Below are 17100 nucleotides of genomic sequence, written 5' to 3' on the forward strand. Positions count from 1 at the left end.
ATCTTGCTGGATCATATGGTAGCCCTATTTTTAATTTTTTGAGGAACCTCGATACTGGTTTCCATAGTAGTTGTACCAATTTACATTCCCACTAATAGTGCACAATTGTTCCCCTTTTCCACATCCTTGCCAAACTTGATTATGTGTTTTTTTAATGCTAGCCATTCTAACAGGAATGAGGTGATATCTCATTGTGGTTTGATTTGCATTTCCCTGATATTAGTGATATTGAACACTTTTTCAGGTACTGTTGGCCATTTGTTTTCTCTATGGAAAATGTCTATCCAAGTCCTTTCCCCATTTTAAAATCAGAGCACCTTTTTGCTGTTGAGTTGTATGATTCTTTATATATTTTGAATATTAGACCCTTATCGGAGAGATGGTTTACACACACTTTCTCACATTCGGTTGCTGCCTTTTTATTTTGCTGATGTTTTCTGTGTGGTGCAGGAGCTTTTTAGTTTGATGTGGTCCCACTTGTTTATTTTTGCTTTTGTTGCTTGTGCTTTTGGTATCATAAAAAAAAAAAAATGTTGCCCAGGCCTACATCAGTGGTTCTCAACCTTCTGGCCCTTTAAATACAGTTCATGTTGTGACCCAACCATAAAATTATCTTCGTTGCTACTTCATAACTGTCATGTTGCTACTGTTATGAATCGTAATGTAAATATCTGATACGCAGGATGGTCTTAGGCGACCCCTGTGAAAGGGTCGTTTGACCCCCAAAGGGGTCGCGACCCACAGGTTGAGAACCCCTGGCATCAAGGAACTTTACCCTTGTTTTCTTCTAGTAGTTTTGCAGTTTTGGGTCTTACCTTTAAGTACTTAATCCTTTTTGAGTTATTTTTTGTGAGTGGTATAAGGTGGGGGTCCAATTTCATTCTTCTGCATGTGGTTCCCAGTTTTCCCACCACCATTTAGTGGAGACTGCTCTTTCTTTGAGTCCCTTGGCTCCCCTGTCAGGTATTAGTTGACTGTATTATGTGTGGGTTTATGTCTGGGCTCTCAGTTCGATTCCATTAGTCTCTGTGTGTTTTATGATGGCACCATACTGTTTTGATTGCTATATAGCTTTGCAATAAAGCTTAAAATCAGAAAGTGGGATGCCTCCGGCTTTGTTCTCCCTCAGGATTGCTGGGCTACTTAGGGTCTTTAGTGGTTCCATAGACATTTTAGGGTTGCTTTTTCTATTTCTGAGAAAAATGCCATTGGAATTTTGATAGATGGTAAAATGTTTTTATGATATGATTAAAATCTGTAACAGGCTACCAAGAAGCAGTGGAGACTGTGATATTTAATCTTTAGAGAATAAACTCATGATCAGTGTTGGCTCTAACCCTCAGCAAGATTAGACATTTTTGGCTCAACTCTATACTGCCTATTGCTAGGATTTAGTTGTTACTTGTATTTCCTCCAGAATTATAGTTGGTTATTTTTACCTCATCCTAGGTTCATGTTATTTACACACAATTCCACTGCAGTGAATTTAAGACCATCTGATATTTTCTGCTTCCCCACAGTATGGTATGAAACAATGAGACAACATTCAACTTTCCTTAGGACTGTAGGGGGAAATGGGACTCGGTGCCAAAGGAGTGTCTCCCTTTCCTGCCCACCAGTGTACATGGCTCATATGAATATATCTATATATACAGAAGGCTAAGTGACCGGCTGACTGGCTAGTAGGTATGACGTGCATTGACCACCAGGGGGCAGATGCTCAATGCAGGAGCTGCCAAGTGACAGCAACTTTGCAGAGTGCCCTCTTGCATTCTGGGACCCCTTGGGGGATGTTGGGCTGCCAGTTTCAGCCCGATCCCTGCAGGCCAGGCCGAGGAACCCCACCTGCCGGAGGGACCACACTCACTCTGCAGACGCCCTTCAAGCCCCAGGGCTACCCCAGGTGCAGCCAGCTGGGTAGGGACCGCGGGAGGTTGGCTCCAGGGCATGTCTGTCCCGTCTCACCCAGTCCTGCTTCTAGTTTCCTTGCAATGTGCATGGATCCATGCACTGGGCTTCTAGTTATCATATAACTTGGGAGGTTTCTTCACTCTTACTTCTGTTGGTACGTCATTGTAGTTTGGCAAAGCCAACTCTTGCCTGTATAGGCCACCTGAGACAGCCAAAAGCTTCATGTTCTCCAGGGAGCATGGAGAGGAGTTGTTACCTTTGCTTGAAAAGAAATGGACTAACAGGCACACCTTCCCTTCCTAGCCGGCTCCTGTCCCCGGATACCCACCTGCGACCCGATGGCCAAGCAGAAGCCACTTTCTGGCTGTGTGTTTTGGGGAAAGTTACTGAACCTCTGCACCTCAGTTTCCGCATCTGTAGCCCAGGGGAGAGAACCCTGAGCCAAGAGCACCCAGCTGAGCCACACAGACGGTGAGATGATGTTGTATTAAGTTTTGGGGTACTTCGTTACATAACAACAGCTGTATCACTTCTTAGAAAGATGAAATAACAACATCCGGTTCCTCCCCAGTATTTTTAGTGGTTTTCTAATTACTGTGTAATCAAGCCTTTCCAGGTGTCAGACTTTTCGCCAGGTCAGCACCAATGGTCAGTGTGGGTAGCCCTTGAAGACGGGTGGCCATTTCTTCTGGGTCTTCCACTCACCCACCTGGTGTGGGGTCCAGAAACCCGAGCTCTGGTGGAGTGACAGCTGCTCTTGGAGAGGCTGGCTCTCCCTGCTTCTTCCTCCCCTTGGCTTCCCCCCAGAGTAGGTGGGAGTAACTTGATTAAAACGGTCATAATTTCTAGATTATTCCCTGTCCGTTTGACTAATTTACATATACATACTGGTTGTCTCTGTAGTAACCACCTCTCTAGGGATCAGTGCCCTGTGTTCTCATCAAGCACTTAAACAGAAAGCAAACTTGAACCAATCCAGTCATTCCTGAATGTATCATTATTAGGACCTGTAAGTAAAATAACCATTTGATTTCTTTTGAGCTCTGTTTTGTACTGTTTTTGTAGTTTCATGATTTAAAACAAACTTTTAACTTGATTCTCTCAAAAGTTTTATTTAGGAAGCGTACCTACATGTGATGCTATTTACAATTCTCCTCCTAAAAACTAAATTTTCCTGGCCATGGCACATCCGCCTCTTGTAATGTCTATTCTCTCTCATGGTTGAAGGCTCCCAGTCTATTCCATAGACACATCCCAGGGCCTTTGACTGGAATGACCTATACCTTAAAAAACACCTAGGTAAGCATTCTTGTGCCCCAATCTGACAAAGTTGGAAATGGCAAAAAATGAAGTAGTCTTTTTCCTCCTTTAACGAAGACTTCATTCTCACTATGTGTCTCTCCAAAGGGAGACTTGATACCCAACTCTCCATAAAACCCGAGCAAGCAGCTCTATAGTGCTATTGCATATGTGTGCACACATGCATATACACATATACATAAATCCCTTTGTGATGTTTAGCTGCTCATTGAGTTGGAGGACTGACTTTCTGGCTGAACTTCAGTCTAAAAAATTTGATCAGACCAGCAGGCTGAGCTGGGACGACTACCATAGGCGACGACTTCTAAGACTTGCACTCCACATTTTAATACCTGAAAAATTTGCACGTGTGCTACAAATGATGCTGTTAGATTAGATACCATCTTGTAACTGTCTGTTTGAAACAGTTCAGAAGCAGCATTACTTCAAATGCACTACTGTTACTGGTGGATCTTTGGGCACTGAACTTAATGCGGAGAATCTGTGGGAAAGGTTACTACTGGTAAAGGTCATTTAGTGCAGCGGTCGCCAACCTTTGGGGCCTCACGGACCACAGGCTGGTGACCGCTGATTTAGTAGCCCCCTCCTCTTCAGAACCCTCCCAGAAGGTCAAGGCTGGAGTTTTTCATTAGAGACACAGCTCAGGTAAAGTTCACTTTTTCAAACAATTTAAGGAAACTATGAATTTTATTTTTTAAATGTGACTCTTCTATTCTCCTAGATTCTTTTGTTTTTATTGATTTCAGAGAGGGAGAGAATCATTGGTTGCCCCCTGCACGTCCCCTACTGGGGATTGAGCCCGCAACCCTGATATGTGCCCTTGACTGGAATTGAACCCGGGACCCTTCAGTCCTCAGACCGATGCTCTATCCACTGAACCAAACCAGCTAGGGCTGAATTTTATATTTAAAAAAAAAGCCAGGTTATAGTAGTAAACATGCTCTCCAAAGAAAAAATTTGCTACAGTATTTTATGCTAGTCTGAATATTTCCACATTTTTTCAGATACTGTATCAGTGTAAATTGTAGGTTCAACAGAGCATGGAGTCTCCTATAAAAATAAGTTTTATTCTCAAAATGGGTTCACAATATAAAACACAGATAAATGGATTAATTTTACTAATTTTTTTTTTTGATCATCTGTCTTATCAGATGCAACACAGTAGACAAGCAAGTAAAACACAGTCACTGGCTCCCCACCTGAGGCCTGTGACACGATGAAAAACAAACACTGGCCACTAGAGACAAGTCAGTCATCTTTTCACCTCCCCTCCCCTCCCGTCACTCGGCTCACTGTCTTACCATCCTGGCTACCCGAGAGAGCCAGGCTTGGGAAGACAATGAGTCGAAAGCTTAAATAAAGCAAAAGCTCTTGCCTGAGACAGCACTGCAAGTCAGACCAGCAGGTGTGGCCCTCTCCTGACATGGCCCTCAGAGCCTTTTCCTTTAGGCCAGAGACCGCCACAAAGGCCTGGCTGACCTTGTGTGCCCTTCCTCACTTGGCTTGTGCTGGGCAGGCAGAGTGTGAAGGGCGGTGGGGTCTCAGGGAAGCAGACATGGCTCACGTGTTCCATTCAGAACTTCTGGAGGAATTTGAGGACAAGGTCCCGCAGTCGTACCCTGAGCATCTCGTCATTGTCACAGATGATGTGGGTTGAGTCTTCCTCTATCTGGATGAGGGTCTCAGCTTCTTGGAGCAGGACAATGTGGCCCTTGGCTGTGTCCTCTACTTTGATGTCACTGAAGCCATGCTGCTCCAACAGAAAAGAGGAGGTGGTTGGTGGGGACTCTGAGGAGCAGCGACTGACTGAAGGCAGGGGGGTATTTCAGCAACTGAGAACCCTAACCACGGCCCTTCCCAGACAGCTAAGCTCAGTGTCTAGAAACCGGCGTGTCTGACCCTCCTCAGTGAATCCTTCAGACCAGACCTTCTGCAGTTCAACCTGAGTTCACACAGAGCGGCCCTGGACAGCGCCGGGGCTCAGGGTGCCAACTGTCGGCAGAGCTAAAAATCCGCACATAACTTCTGGCTCCCCGAAAACTTAGCCACAGTTGGCCCTCGGCGCCCACCAGGAACTGGTTCCAGGACCCCCTGTAGATACCAAACCTATGGGTGTTCAAGTTCCTCATATGAAATAGTGTAACAATGCTCTCCATCTATGGGTCGAAAATACTGTTTCTGATCTGTGGGTGCAAAACCCAGGGAGATGGAAGGCTGACTGTGTATGTACTGAAAAGGCTCCATGTGTAAGGGGACGGGCACACTCCAAACCTGTGTAGCTCATAGGCCAACTGTCCTTCAATAGAGGCCCCCGAGCATGCAAAACAAAACAGTTTCTGTAACCTGCGTGCGCTTTTGTGATTGAGGAGCACAGCCCAGGGCCTGGTCAGGTCAGGGGTCTGGGACACTGGGCTCCCCGCCAGCAGCCTCCGCGCCAAGCCCATGAGCCCTGGTGACAAGGCTCAGTCCTGCCCCAGGAAAATGCCATTCCTCACAGCACGACCCCGGTGATCTGGCACATCCCGCTCAGGGAGAAGGAAATAACGCCGCACAGCAAATGCCTCTCCAGCCGTCTCTGATGCGAATCACAGGACTTGCTTACACATCAGACGTAATGTTGAGAAAAAAGAAGTGGAAAGACTGATCTGCCTGAAAGGGATGCCAAACAGGTGAGGAACCAGACCTGAGGAGCTCCACCTAGTTCTCGCGAGCACACCTGTGGGGTGGGGCAGATGAACATCCCTTCGCAGAAGGAACGTGGCAGAGATGGTGGAGGCAACAGGGTCAGGTCCTGGGCTCAGCGCCCGGGTCACCTGGGCGCTGAGATGGGCAGAAGAACTAAGTAAAGGTCTTTCCGGGGAAGCAAGTTGTTTAAATGACAAGTCGAGGGTGAGTCCCGGCACCAGGGACCGGGGCTGCTGCAAGGTCATGAGGAGGCACTTACTGGTATGTCCCCCACTCGACGCCTATGGAGCACCCACAGTACCACCAGGGGCCGGGGAGCCGCACAACCTGGTGGAAGCCCTTCCTTTAGGGACAATGGAATGACAATGGAGAAAACAAATCCCAATAAAGAGAGAGCTTTTCCCATGTGGAAGCACTCAGCCACTGAGGTACTTGGTGTGGACGAACGGCAGCAGCTGATGGTTTAAAAGAAGAAAGTCTCTTTTCCTGGAACTTTTTATTCCAGTTAGTTGCAGTTCTTGTAAGAAGCAGCATGAATAATACATTTAGCTAATTCCCTCTTTCTATCAAGGATTCTGTAATTCTGTAAAACATTAGAATCTTTGAAGTTCTGTGACTGAAGCCAAAATTCTAAAAACCTTTAAGGTTAAATTGTTTTCCTTATAATTGTAGTTGAGAAGTCTGCTCCTTGGGAGGGGCGGCCATTGGGACAAGGTGTGACCAGCTGCTGCGATGGAAGAGGGACCCCTTTCTCTGAGGCAACGCCTCACAACTCCCGCCTGGCAATGGCGAGCCAGGCGAGCTCGTGGGGACCCAGTAACACTGCCCCTTCTCCCGACACTCCCCCGAGACTCATCCCTGGGACCAGGCCACGCCAGCCCAGCCGGGGCTTGTGGAGAAGGGAGGGCAGACCCTTCTCCATCCCCCATCCCCGCCTGCCCGTCTGCCACAGGTTTCTGAGAAAGGCCTCAGCCTAGCTGCTCAAGGAGTGGCACCTGATGAGGCTGTCATCTCGCTACCTGGTACTGGATGGAAGGAGGGCCCGCTCCATGCACCTCTCACTCTCCCCCAGGCTGTCCCTGGCATGACCTTGGACCAGGCAGACGCCACAGGGACAGGACTCAGTGGAGACCAAACCAAGTGGAAAGCAGGAGGCACGGAGAGAGAGGACGGCTCCTGGGCCATGCAGACGTGTGAACATGTGCTCACCTTCTCCAGGGTCTGCACAAACTGCTCCACTGGGATGGAACCGCTCAGCAAGGGCTTCAGAACCTTGCAGTCAGGGATGTCATCCGTCACCCGCTTTCTCTTCTTACCACCTGTGGGCTGGATTGGCCTGGGCGGGGGCTGGAGCGGGAGGGAACATGGGTCAGGACACACACAACCTGTGGGCACCCAGGCCCAGCTCGCCTGGTGCGCCTGTGGTGTCAAGTCTGCAGGCCTCGGGGCTCCACCTGGAGTCCTCAGTCCCCACAAGCAAAGGCCAGCTCTCCACACATCACACCTTGTTTGGCAAAGACACCACCTTTGATAAAGAGCCACGTTCAATTTTTAACTGATTCAGTTCAGTGTTTTCTGAGTAAATTGTTAACCCGTGTTGGCAGTTGCAGGTGCAGCAATAGCACAGCTGCAAGGGACACTGGCTGTGGGTCACTGACTGGTGAGGACCCTCCTGGCCCAGAGAAAGTGGCCGTAATGCGGCAGCGAGAGACTTCTGTGAGGACCAGCACACGGAGCACGGGGCCCATCACAGTGTCCCGCACACTTCACACTCCCACGACGCAGGGCGAGCGGTGACACAGGCCAGCTCTGCAAGGTGCTACCCACCCACGTGGAGCCTGTACAGGGACGCCCAGGCCCTCGGGCCCCGATGGCAGCTGTGCTTAGTATTTCTGGGCCTCGGTGGGAGGGTGCCACCTGGGCTGATTTTAAAGCTCCCCTCCCCCAGCACCACCTAGGGCCCTGCAGTGCTGGGGTGGGCACCCGCGGAGCTCTGAGTGATGGGGAACTTCCAGAGCCGTGAGCAGCACTTAGGATGATGGGTGGCTCCATCTCTGTGAATGGCAGTTTCTCTTCCCTTTTCTGAGGCGCGTGGCCAGAGCAATAAGCAGTGGAGGGTTTACAGGCAGCGCCCTCTTTAGGTCTCGCATCTGATCCGTTAGGTAGTCTGGTCTCCCGGGTTCGCTGGTTTGGGAAGCAAGTGTCCTGGGAGCCAGCCGAGTGCTAGGGCGTTGTGGGGAGGGAGCTGTAGTTCCAGGTCCTGGAGGTTCCCCGGGGTCCCGCCCGGCCACCGGCCGCCCTCCCCCGCGGTACCTGAAGCGCGTGCTTGTTGTCTTTAGTGTGCAGCACAGCCGAGACGGTTGCCAAGGAAACGCCAGGCTTCATCTCCATGGGCACCAGTGAGTCTGCGAGCTGGAAGCAAACGGGTTTCGGTCAGGCCCACTCTCATTTGGGGCGTGGGGGCTGCAGCTCTGCCCTCTGTGCAGAGCTCCCCACACATCCCTGCCGGCCTGCTGGGAAAGGCAAGTGTTATAAAGCTGAGCCTTTAAAGGTCACCTTTATTTTATTTTATTTTGCATTTTTATTTACATTATTTTGGTCTAAAATGACCAAATAGCCCTTGCTGGTTTGGCTCAGAGGATAGACAGAGTGTCAGCCTGTAAAATGAAAGGTCTCAGGTTCGATTCCGGTCAAGGATATGTACCTGGGTTGCAGGCTCCTCCTGGGCCGGGGCCCTGGTCAGGGCTCATGCAGGAGGCAACCAATCAATGTGTTTCTCTCTGTCTTTCCCTCTCTCTAAAAATCAATGGAAAAATATCCTTGGGTGAGGATTAAAAAACAATAATAAATGACCAAATAACTTTAGGGAAGAAAGAAGGTAAAAAATTAATTTTTAACCCAAACTACATCACGCAAATGATCTATTATCTCTCTCTACTGCAATAAAGGAAGGAAGGAAGGGATGACAGAGGGAAGGGGTGCGGTGGCAGATAAGCTGGGCTGAGGAGAGAAAGAGAACAAGCCAGTGTCCCAGGCACAGTCTCGGGTGCTTTGCCAGGAGGCCTCCCCAGATTCCTGAGGTTACCGGTTACCGGTGCCGACCCTGCTGCTTTCCCCTTTGTTAGTCAACACCCAGCGGACAGCACGCCCCGCAGCCTGCCCGGGGCTGGCATCTGAACCGCGACCACCTCCTCTCCACCTCTGGCGGCTCCGGAAGACACCCAAGTCTTCTGTGGTAGCTCGGAGCCTGCGGGGTTCCCGCCGCAGACACTAAGGAGACTTACAAATGTAAAGCAGTGCCCGCTCTTCCCATTATCTTTTTTAAAGATACATTTTTCAAAGAAGATATGTTAGTTATGTTAACATCTAATGGGTTTATATTACTTTGGAATGAATTAATAAATATTTTTTAATTTCTTAGTTTTAACTTCTAGTTAGCAAACATTAATATCATCCGCATAAACAAAAGCTCTTTGGGGCTCTGTTTTTGTTTTTTCCCCTCAAGGATATTTTTTCCATTGATTTTTAGAGAGTGAAGGGAGAGGGAGAAACGGAGAAACAGAGAAACACTGAATGTGAGACACATCAGTTGGTTGCCTCCCTCATGCCCCTGACCAGGGCTGGGAGCCTGCAAACAAGGTACGTGCCTTTGACGAGAACTGAACCTGGGACCATTCAGTCGGCAGGCCGACGCTCTATCCACTGAACCAAACCGACTAGAGCTAGGGTTCTAATTTTTAACAAGTCTTGATACCACAGTTTGAGAACGGCTGGATTAACGTGTTGAAATCTAAACCTAACCCTTCAACCCCACTGTACAACTCTAAGTTAGAAAGTAAATACAAAGATGATCCAAAGATTGGGCCAGCATCTCTCACTCTGAGATGAGCAAAATGCAGAGAAAATGAAAAGCAAAATCCTGTACGTTAAACAACCTTAACATCTGGAGGTGCAGATGGTTAGCTCCATGTTGGTGGTGCAAACAAAACAAAAACTTTGCTTCTTTTCGGAGGGGGAACATGCTTTCTTCTCTCCCCATAAAAAATAGCATTATTAATGTTAACTACTGAAACAAAACAAACACTGGCAATATGAACCTAAGGGTTGGGCTGCAGGAGGACCCTGGACTGAAGGCTGGCCGACAGGGTGATGGAGCTGGTTACCTAGGTTCCTGCAGGTGCACAGGGCGGGCAGGGCAGGTCTCAGAGCTGCTACTCTGTTCCTACAGCATTTGAAGGGCTTCGTGAACAGAACGGGGTGCTGTGCACCCCCTGCAGCGACCTCCCCTCCCCCCCCCCCCCCCCCCCCAGCCAATCCCTTCCTTCTCTGGCTCAGTGTCAGAGGTGTAACAGCAGATGTATTCTTTTCTTCTGGTGACAGAAAGGGACCAGGCAAGTTAACAAGGACTGTTTAATCATGGGCAAGGATAAACTTGGGCATGAGAAATGCCAGAAACCAATTAGTCAGATGGTTTCTCGGTGGACGTCTTAATATTTTTGTTTCTGTCTTGGAAACAACATGCGGCTTCCTTTTGCCTCTAGTATGGAAACTGGGACTCCCGGGATCGGCCTGTCCATTGTGGGGCTCACATTTTCAGTGCGAATTGACCTGGGGGCTCCACTCTCACCTAAAAGATAGGATCTGTAACCTGTGTTGGGGTGACCTTTGTGGACAGACATGTTGGTGGTCACCTGAGGTTTTCTCAGGGCAGAGCAGGCCCTGCCCTGCCCGCTGAGCGTGCCAAGGCGAAGCACTGTGCCCGTCTCAGAGCGGGGTGACAGTCCATGGGAAGTGCTTTGTCCCATAGGGAGGGTCCATAAACAGGTAACTTCCATTATAATTAGGTAGAGGAGCCAGGAGGCCGGGCTAGTGAGGTATGGAGCAAGGACAACCGGGCATTCAGAGCTGAGAGTTTTCATCCCCTTGGCCATGAGGGGATGTGGCCTGAAAGAGGAGCACAGAGCCTGCTGCACGCTATCCCTGGTTCTCAGCATCCAAGGAAATTCATGGGGGCAGCCCTGCCACTTCTCAGGAATGAACTGTAATTAGAAATGCAAGTCAGCTGCTCAGCTGAAGGGCGAGAGGAGGGTTTGAGCGGCTGCATTCACAACCTCTAACGAAAAATTAATAATTTTCCTTTTAAAGAATTAGCAGACCACAAACATCCAAATGACCATCAAAGTAGTCTACGTGAGAAGCCGTACATCTTTCCACAGTATTGCATAAGGTGTTTGTGATGACTCCTTTCAAAAAATTGCCTTTATGACCCATTTATAAGGTTTATAAGAAAACTGGTATCATTGCTTTGAAGTTATAATTTGGCCTGGGCTGAAATCACCTAGCTTTTTCACTCCACCTTGGTCACCAGTCTTCACTACAAATGAGTTTTCGGATCGCCTCCAGCCGTCACTCCACCTACTCCTCCCTCCCCGCAGGGGTGAAGAGCTGCCTGGAGTGACTGCACTGGGCACATACTCCATGCTCTCAGAGCCTGGGGCCTGGACTACCCCACCTCTCTGTGCGTCCCCTGCAGGAAGAGGGGTTCTCGTCCTTTCCCCTTCTCCCCACATTTGCCCTCTCTCCAGCCGGGGCTCACAGTAGGCACTGTCACTCCTTCAGTCTGGCCACACTGGCTGCAGAGAGCACGGGCCCTGTGGCGGCTCCCTCCAAGGGTTCAGGAGTGAAACGAGAATGGGTGTAACGTGTGGGTGACACACGTGTGGTAGTGAAGAGCAGACTGCTTGCATTAAAAAAAAAACCCACCTTGACTGTTCTGTGTTGGTGAATCACTTTTATCTAAGTCAATTCTTATTTTTAAACCTCACCTGAGGATATTTCTTCCATTGATCTTTAGTGAGATAGTGGGAAAGAGGGAGGGAGGCGGAGAGAAACACTGATGTGAGACACACTGACTGGCAGCCTCCTGCACTTGGGGCCTGGAATGGAACCCAGACCCTTTAGTCTGTAGGCTGATGCTCTATCCATTAAGCCAAACAGGCCGGGATCTAAGTCAATTATTGAAATTCATTTGCTCTCCTTTATCTATTGCTCTTAATTAAAATAACTGAGGTTAACTCTGGGAAGGATTGCATGTCCTGGAAACCGAGTCCCCACTGGTGGCACCTGGCCTAGCCCCACCACCAGCCTTTGTTGGGCAGGAAATGAGCACCACCAGGAGCTGAGACGTCAGTCCCAGACCTGGACATTATTCTGAACTCCAAAGAGAATTCTGGGGACACTGTTCTTAATAAGTTTCCCTGCCTCTTTTTATTGTTTGCGAAAACCATGTTCGAGCGACCTGCCTGCCATTTCGGGAGCCAGCACTGACTGCTGCCTGCCTCCCCCAGACCAGCCTCTCACGCAGCCTACAGGTCCCCATGACGGTACGCTGTGTCACGGTCCCGTTAACACAGGCTCAGATCCCATGGAACTAAAATACTTAGACTTCAACAGACCACGTCCGTAGATCAAAATCCTGGCCTCCCGGATCGCATGCAGAACCTGAATCGGAGCAGCAGTCGGCAGCCCTAATGTTCGCGGCTGTCGCTTCACTACTTGTAAAATGTGAATGAAAACATGAAATCCCACCTCTTCCCACACTTGCTTAAGGGCCTACGGGGCCCTTTGGTTCACACACATTTGACACAAACCCGAAAAGAAAGCCAGGGCTGCTCCCAGAGACGCCAGCGAGTCCGAGTTCCCCTGGGAAGCCGCTCACCTCAGGCATGATTTCGATCTTCTCGTAGCGCCGCTTGAAGGGCAGGGCGAGGACCTCGGCGCGCCGGTAGGACATGGGCGGCGGCTGGCAGTCGATCATCAGGTCCATCCTGTGGGCCTGCGCGGGCGGCGGCTGCGTGTACTGCTCAGGGCAGACCACGTGCAGGGGCTGAGCGACCAGGGGATGGGAGGGGGGAGGAGGGAGAGGGGCCGTGAGGCAGAGCAGCCCGTTCAGAAGCCCCTTCCTCAGCTGCTCCTCCCTTCTTGGCACAGACAAGGCTCAGCACTTCCAGGCCACTGTGAACTTTCCTCTCAAACCCAAGTGGCCAGTGAGGAGAGATGAGTGCAGTGGGGGATAGAAGGGCAACTTCAGGCAAGCCCTGCACCGTAGCCATGGTGACAGGCAAGGCATCTTCTAGCTGCCTCAGAGCCGACTCCAGTCCCAGCCTGAGGACTCCCCGTCTCTCACCCGGGAGCCCAGGCAGCCTCTCCAGTTTCAGCACCGGCGGAGGGGCTGGACGAGGACCCGCTGGTTAAGGAATGCGGGTGAAGTTGCCCAGGAATGGAAACCACAGGCTTAACCACCCAGCGTGCTGGGCACAGGGGGCGGGGGTCACGCCACCCAGCAGCCCGAAGGCGGGAGCTGCTCCAAGCCCGGCCAGAGAGAGCCACACTCTTCCCTGCCCTCCGGGGCCTCAGCCTTCCCGGCCTCGCTACGTTTCCTCTGAGTTTTGTGTTGGCGGCTGTCATCCTGCGGTCAGAGACTGCGGAGGAGAGTGAATGCCCGGCCGCGGCGTGAGGGGCATCACCTGCTGAGGGAGGAGCTGGGAGTCGGGGCAGGGCCACCGTGGCCCTCGTTTGGGGTCCTGAAGATACCGTGGCGGGGGGGGGGGGGGAGTCAGAGACGCCCCTGCCTGTTCTCAGCCATCCTTCCCGACAATTCCAACTGCCTCCCCACCCCCACCCCTCAAACACCCCGCCCCGTGTAGCTGACCCCGTGTGGCGGTTCTCATCCATCCCCTGCTCTCTCTCCAGTCTCCTTCTGTCCAGATGTCTTCCCTTTACCTCCCACCTCACCCAACTACTTCTCCCCTTGCTCTGGGGCAGAAAGTGCAAAATGCAAACACGCAGCAAACGAAAGAGAGAACAAAAACCAAACCAAACTGAACTTCCGAAGAAAAGCAAAATGACACTGTTTCCCTTCTATCCCCCACTGCACTCCCAGCTATCCGTCCACGTCCCAGGGACGCTGCCTTTGGTTCTGTGAGGACTTTTTTGGGGGGTTGGGGGGCCAGCTGGCTTTTAACTGGACACAAATGGTCCTCAGAGAAAGGACAGTCTTTACGGCTGCTCCTCCTTCCCACCTGGAGTTCACTGGAATGGACGCTTCCTTCGGGGTGTGAAGCCCGCACTGAAGTGTGAAGGGAGATGATAGCTCTGCAGACGCTGAGCCGGGAGGAAGGAACGCCCCCAGAGGCCCCGCCCTCGCACCAGACACACCCACGGAGGCCAGGACACAGGTCACAGGAGACACTGGCACGGTTGCCTTGGTTACCTGCACTTCTTTGAGCAGCTTTGACACTTGGATGAAATTCAGCCGGGTATCAATGGGGCAGTAAATGCATTTCATGGCCAAGGGCTGGTAGGGAGCCAGTGCCTCCAGGTACGAGAAGTCGGGTTCTAAGGAAAGCACAGATGAGACGAATTAAGTGCGGGGAGCAAAGGGGCTGCCCTGCGAGGAGGCGGCTGGTAGGTCAGGGCAAGCAGGCGTCAGAAGGGTGAGCCAGTGAGTAAGTGCTCCAAGGGGCCGGGCTCCTCATCACCAGAGAGAGGAGCCACTTACCCCCAGGGACAGGGAGAGACCAGGGCGAACCCTGTAGGATGGGGGGGCAATGGCAGGTATGAGTGTGAATAAAGGGGTCGATGAGCTAAATGAGGGATAAATAAGTGGGTGAGAAGAGAAAGCTCTTGTTTGCAACAAAATACCAGTGAATAAATGCAAAAGAAAAGATAAAATTGTTTAGGAATCACTATCTGGCAGCCATCACAGTAATAGCGTATTTAGTCCCGAATCATCAGTAACTGCTACAAAAGTTAGATGGAAATTTGAGGACGACCAGGACACACACAGACTCAGTGTCCCCACAAGAGACAAAATACAGAACAGTGACTTCAGAGGGAAGAAGTGTGGCCCGGACCCTGGACTCTAGTGCTCCGGGTCAACACGCAGGCCGGAGGCCAAGCACAGGCCACAGAAAGATGCACCCAGAAGAAAACGGGAAGGGCCTGGACCCCATGGGAGCAAAGTGCTACTCCTGTCGGCAGAGCCCAGCACATCCTGACGGGGACCCACCCTGTCACGACGACCAGTTGTTCCCCAAGAGGCACTCGTGCTGTCTGCTTGGGGGGGACGGTTCTCTCCACCTGAGGAGCTGCCCCGCTGGGTCCGAAGACCTGGCTCCCCCCTGGCGTGCACACAGCCTGCCCCCATGTGCTTCCTCACCTGCACACCTGCTGTGCTCACGACAGCTGCCCAAGTGCCCACATGTTTACATTAACACCCTCCGGTGGATCCTGTTTCCCCAAGAAGAGCACGTAGGAACCCCCATATGGGCCAGCACAGGGAGGGTGGCTGACCCCCTTTTTACATCCACTGTGCGAGCTGCAATTCCCATCATCATTGTAACACAACTGGAAGAACTGGTCCAAAACTTCTGACTCTAGCAGACATCACGCATGTGGACATGTCTGTTCTGGAAGCCCAACTAACCAGTTTAAACTTAAATTCATTATTCAGGGCGGTCACAGACAATCGCAGAGCCTTGACTTCGTCCAGCTGGCTAAAGAAAAGTTTATACAGAGCGGGTGTGCCACTGCCCATGAGTCAGCCCCTCCTCAAACAGGAGAGACCACCCTTGGTCCCACTGCAGGCGACTTCCCTGCACAGCCCTGCTCAGCAGAACCAGACAGTGGTGAGCATCTGGGTGTCAGGAATCAAGGTTCGGTGGCCGACTTCCTCCGCCAGGGCTGCAAGGGGACCCGGGAAAGAAGCAGCCGGCAGCTGCTCTCTGATTCTGCACTTCCTGCCAGCGGGGTGTTGGCGGGAGCGGGCCCGCAACCCAGGCTGGCCACCTTCTGCTGGACATAGCGATTTCACCAACACTGACCCAGCCAAGGCCACTTGGTGACCACGATGGACCCAGACAAAAACAAGACCCACCCCCCCCCCCACCCCCCCGCGTAGTCCTGCCTGAACCACAGCACTGTCCGCACCACACACATTACCTACCCGGCTCCACTCTTCCTGCCTCTGGCTACGAGTCACTGAGACACCCAATCGATGTCACACGTCTGTGAACCCGCCTCACGCCTGCCTGTGGCCGCGTTTCCCCTCATCGCCATGAGTCAGTCAGCCCGAGTTTGTTTAAGCACCGTCTGCCCCCGCAGGCCTCTGGCTGACGGCACTGTTTGCTCACAAACAGGCTGAGCACGGGGAGGACCCACAGGGTCCCTGACCCTGAAGCTGTGGGCACAGTAGCCTCTGCTCCATGAAGTCTAAAGTAACTGTAAGACGGCACCCAAGCAACAGCTCTGTGTGCAGGCCCTACATGAAGTGCCTTCTCACACGACCCACCCAACACACAGCTGCCCAGGAGAGGGCCACCTCGGGCCCCAGGTCACAAGGGGAGCCAGGCTCCGGGGGCGGAGGCAGCTTGGCCAAGAGGGCAGCAAATTGGATGACTTCAGAGCAAGGTTTTTTACTGCACAGCCCGTAAGACGTTCAAATGTTGAGGCTGTCCGAGGGCCTTAAATTGATCACATAATATAGCAATTAAGTAAAAACTCTACTTGGTCTCATTAATGGACTTATTTTACTCTGAGGGGTTCATTCTCCAGAAAAAAAACCTGCAGTTCAAGCGAACTTTCACCAAAGCAGAAAGATCCAGTTCAGGAAACGAGCCCTAAAGGTAAACAGGCTGGCGACTAGGAGTCCCTGAAGCAGTTTACACAGCCCTCCCCCTCAGCAGTGCGGTGAAATCCGTCTCTGGGAAAGAGCTGCAAACACGGATGCAAAAGCTTTGACAATTACTTACCAAGACCTTGTGCTTTATCTGCCTCTTTCCCTGGATTCTTTATCCTTTAATATTTATGACAAAAGAGTGCTCATACTTATGCCTTATTTTAAAAACTGTCTCTGGCCCTGACTGGTGTGGCTCAGTTAGTTGGAACATCGTCCTGTACACCAAATGGCCACAGGTTCATCTCCTAGGAAGGCAACTGATCCATGTTTCTCTCTCACACTGATGGTTCTCTCTCCCGCCGCCTCTCCCCCTCTCTCTAAAATCAATAAGCATATCCTTGGGTGAAGATTAAAAAAAAATTGTCCCCCTAGCCAGTTTGGCTCAGCGGATGGAGCACTGGCCTGCAGACTGAAGGGTCCCAGGTTCAGTTCTGGTCAAGGGCATG

General features: G+C 51.2%; 1 protein-coding gene across 1 annotated transcript in view; it reads right to left on the reverse strand.

The window, feature by feature from the left end:
• Positions 1 to 4279: 4279 nt before the first annotated feature.
• The window catches only part of INTS9 (integrator complex subunit 9), a 114109-nt gene continuing 101288 nt past the window's right edge, over positions 4280 to 17100 (reverse strand). Inside the window, exons 13-17 of the mRNA XM_081091974.1 lie at positions 14189 to 14313; positions 12635 to 12802; positions 8230 to 8328; positions 7126 to 7263; positions 4280 to 4981 (exon numbers count right to left, since the gene is read on the reverse strand). Coding sequence (XP_080948100.1) covers positions 4805 to 4981; positions 7126 to 7263; positions 8230 to 8328; positions 12635 to 12802; positions 14189 to 14313 — 707 coding nt within the window. The 3' untranslated portion in view covers positions 4280 to 4804. The remainder of the gene's footprint in view (positions 4982 to 7125; positions 7264 to 8229; positions 8329 to 12634; positions 12803 to 14188; positions 14314 to 17100) is intronic.

This window comes from Myotis nattereri, assembly GCF_964212035.1.
Source record: "Myotis nattereri genome assembly, chromosome: 5".
Lineage (NCBI taxonomy): Eukaryota > Metazoa > Chordata > Mammalia > Chiroptera > Vespertilionidae > Myotis > Myotis nattereri.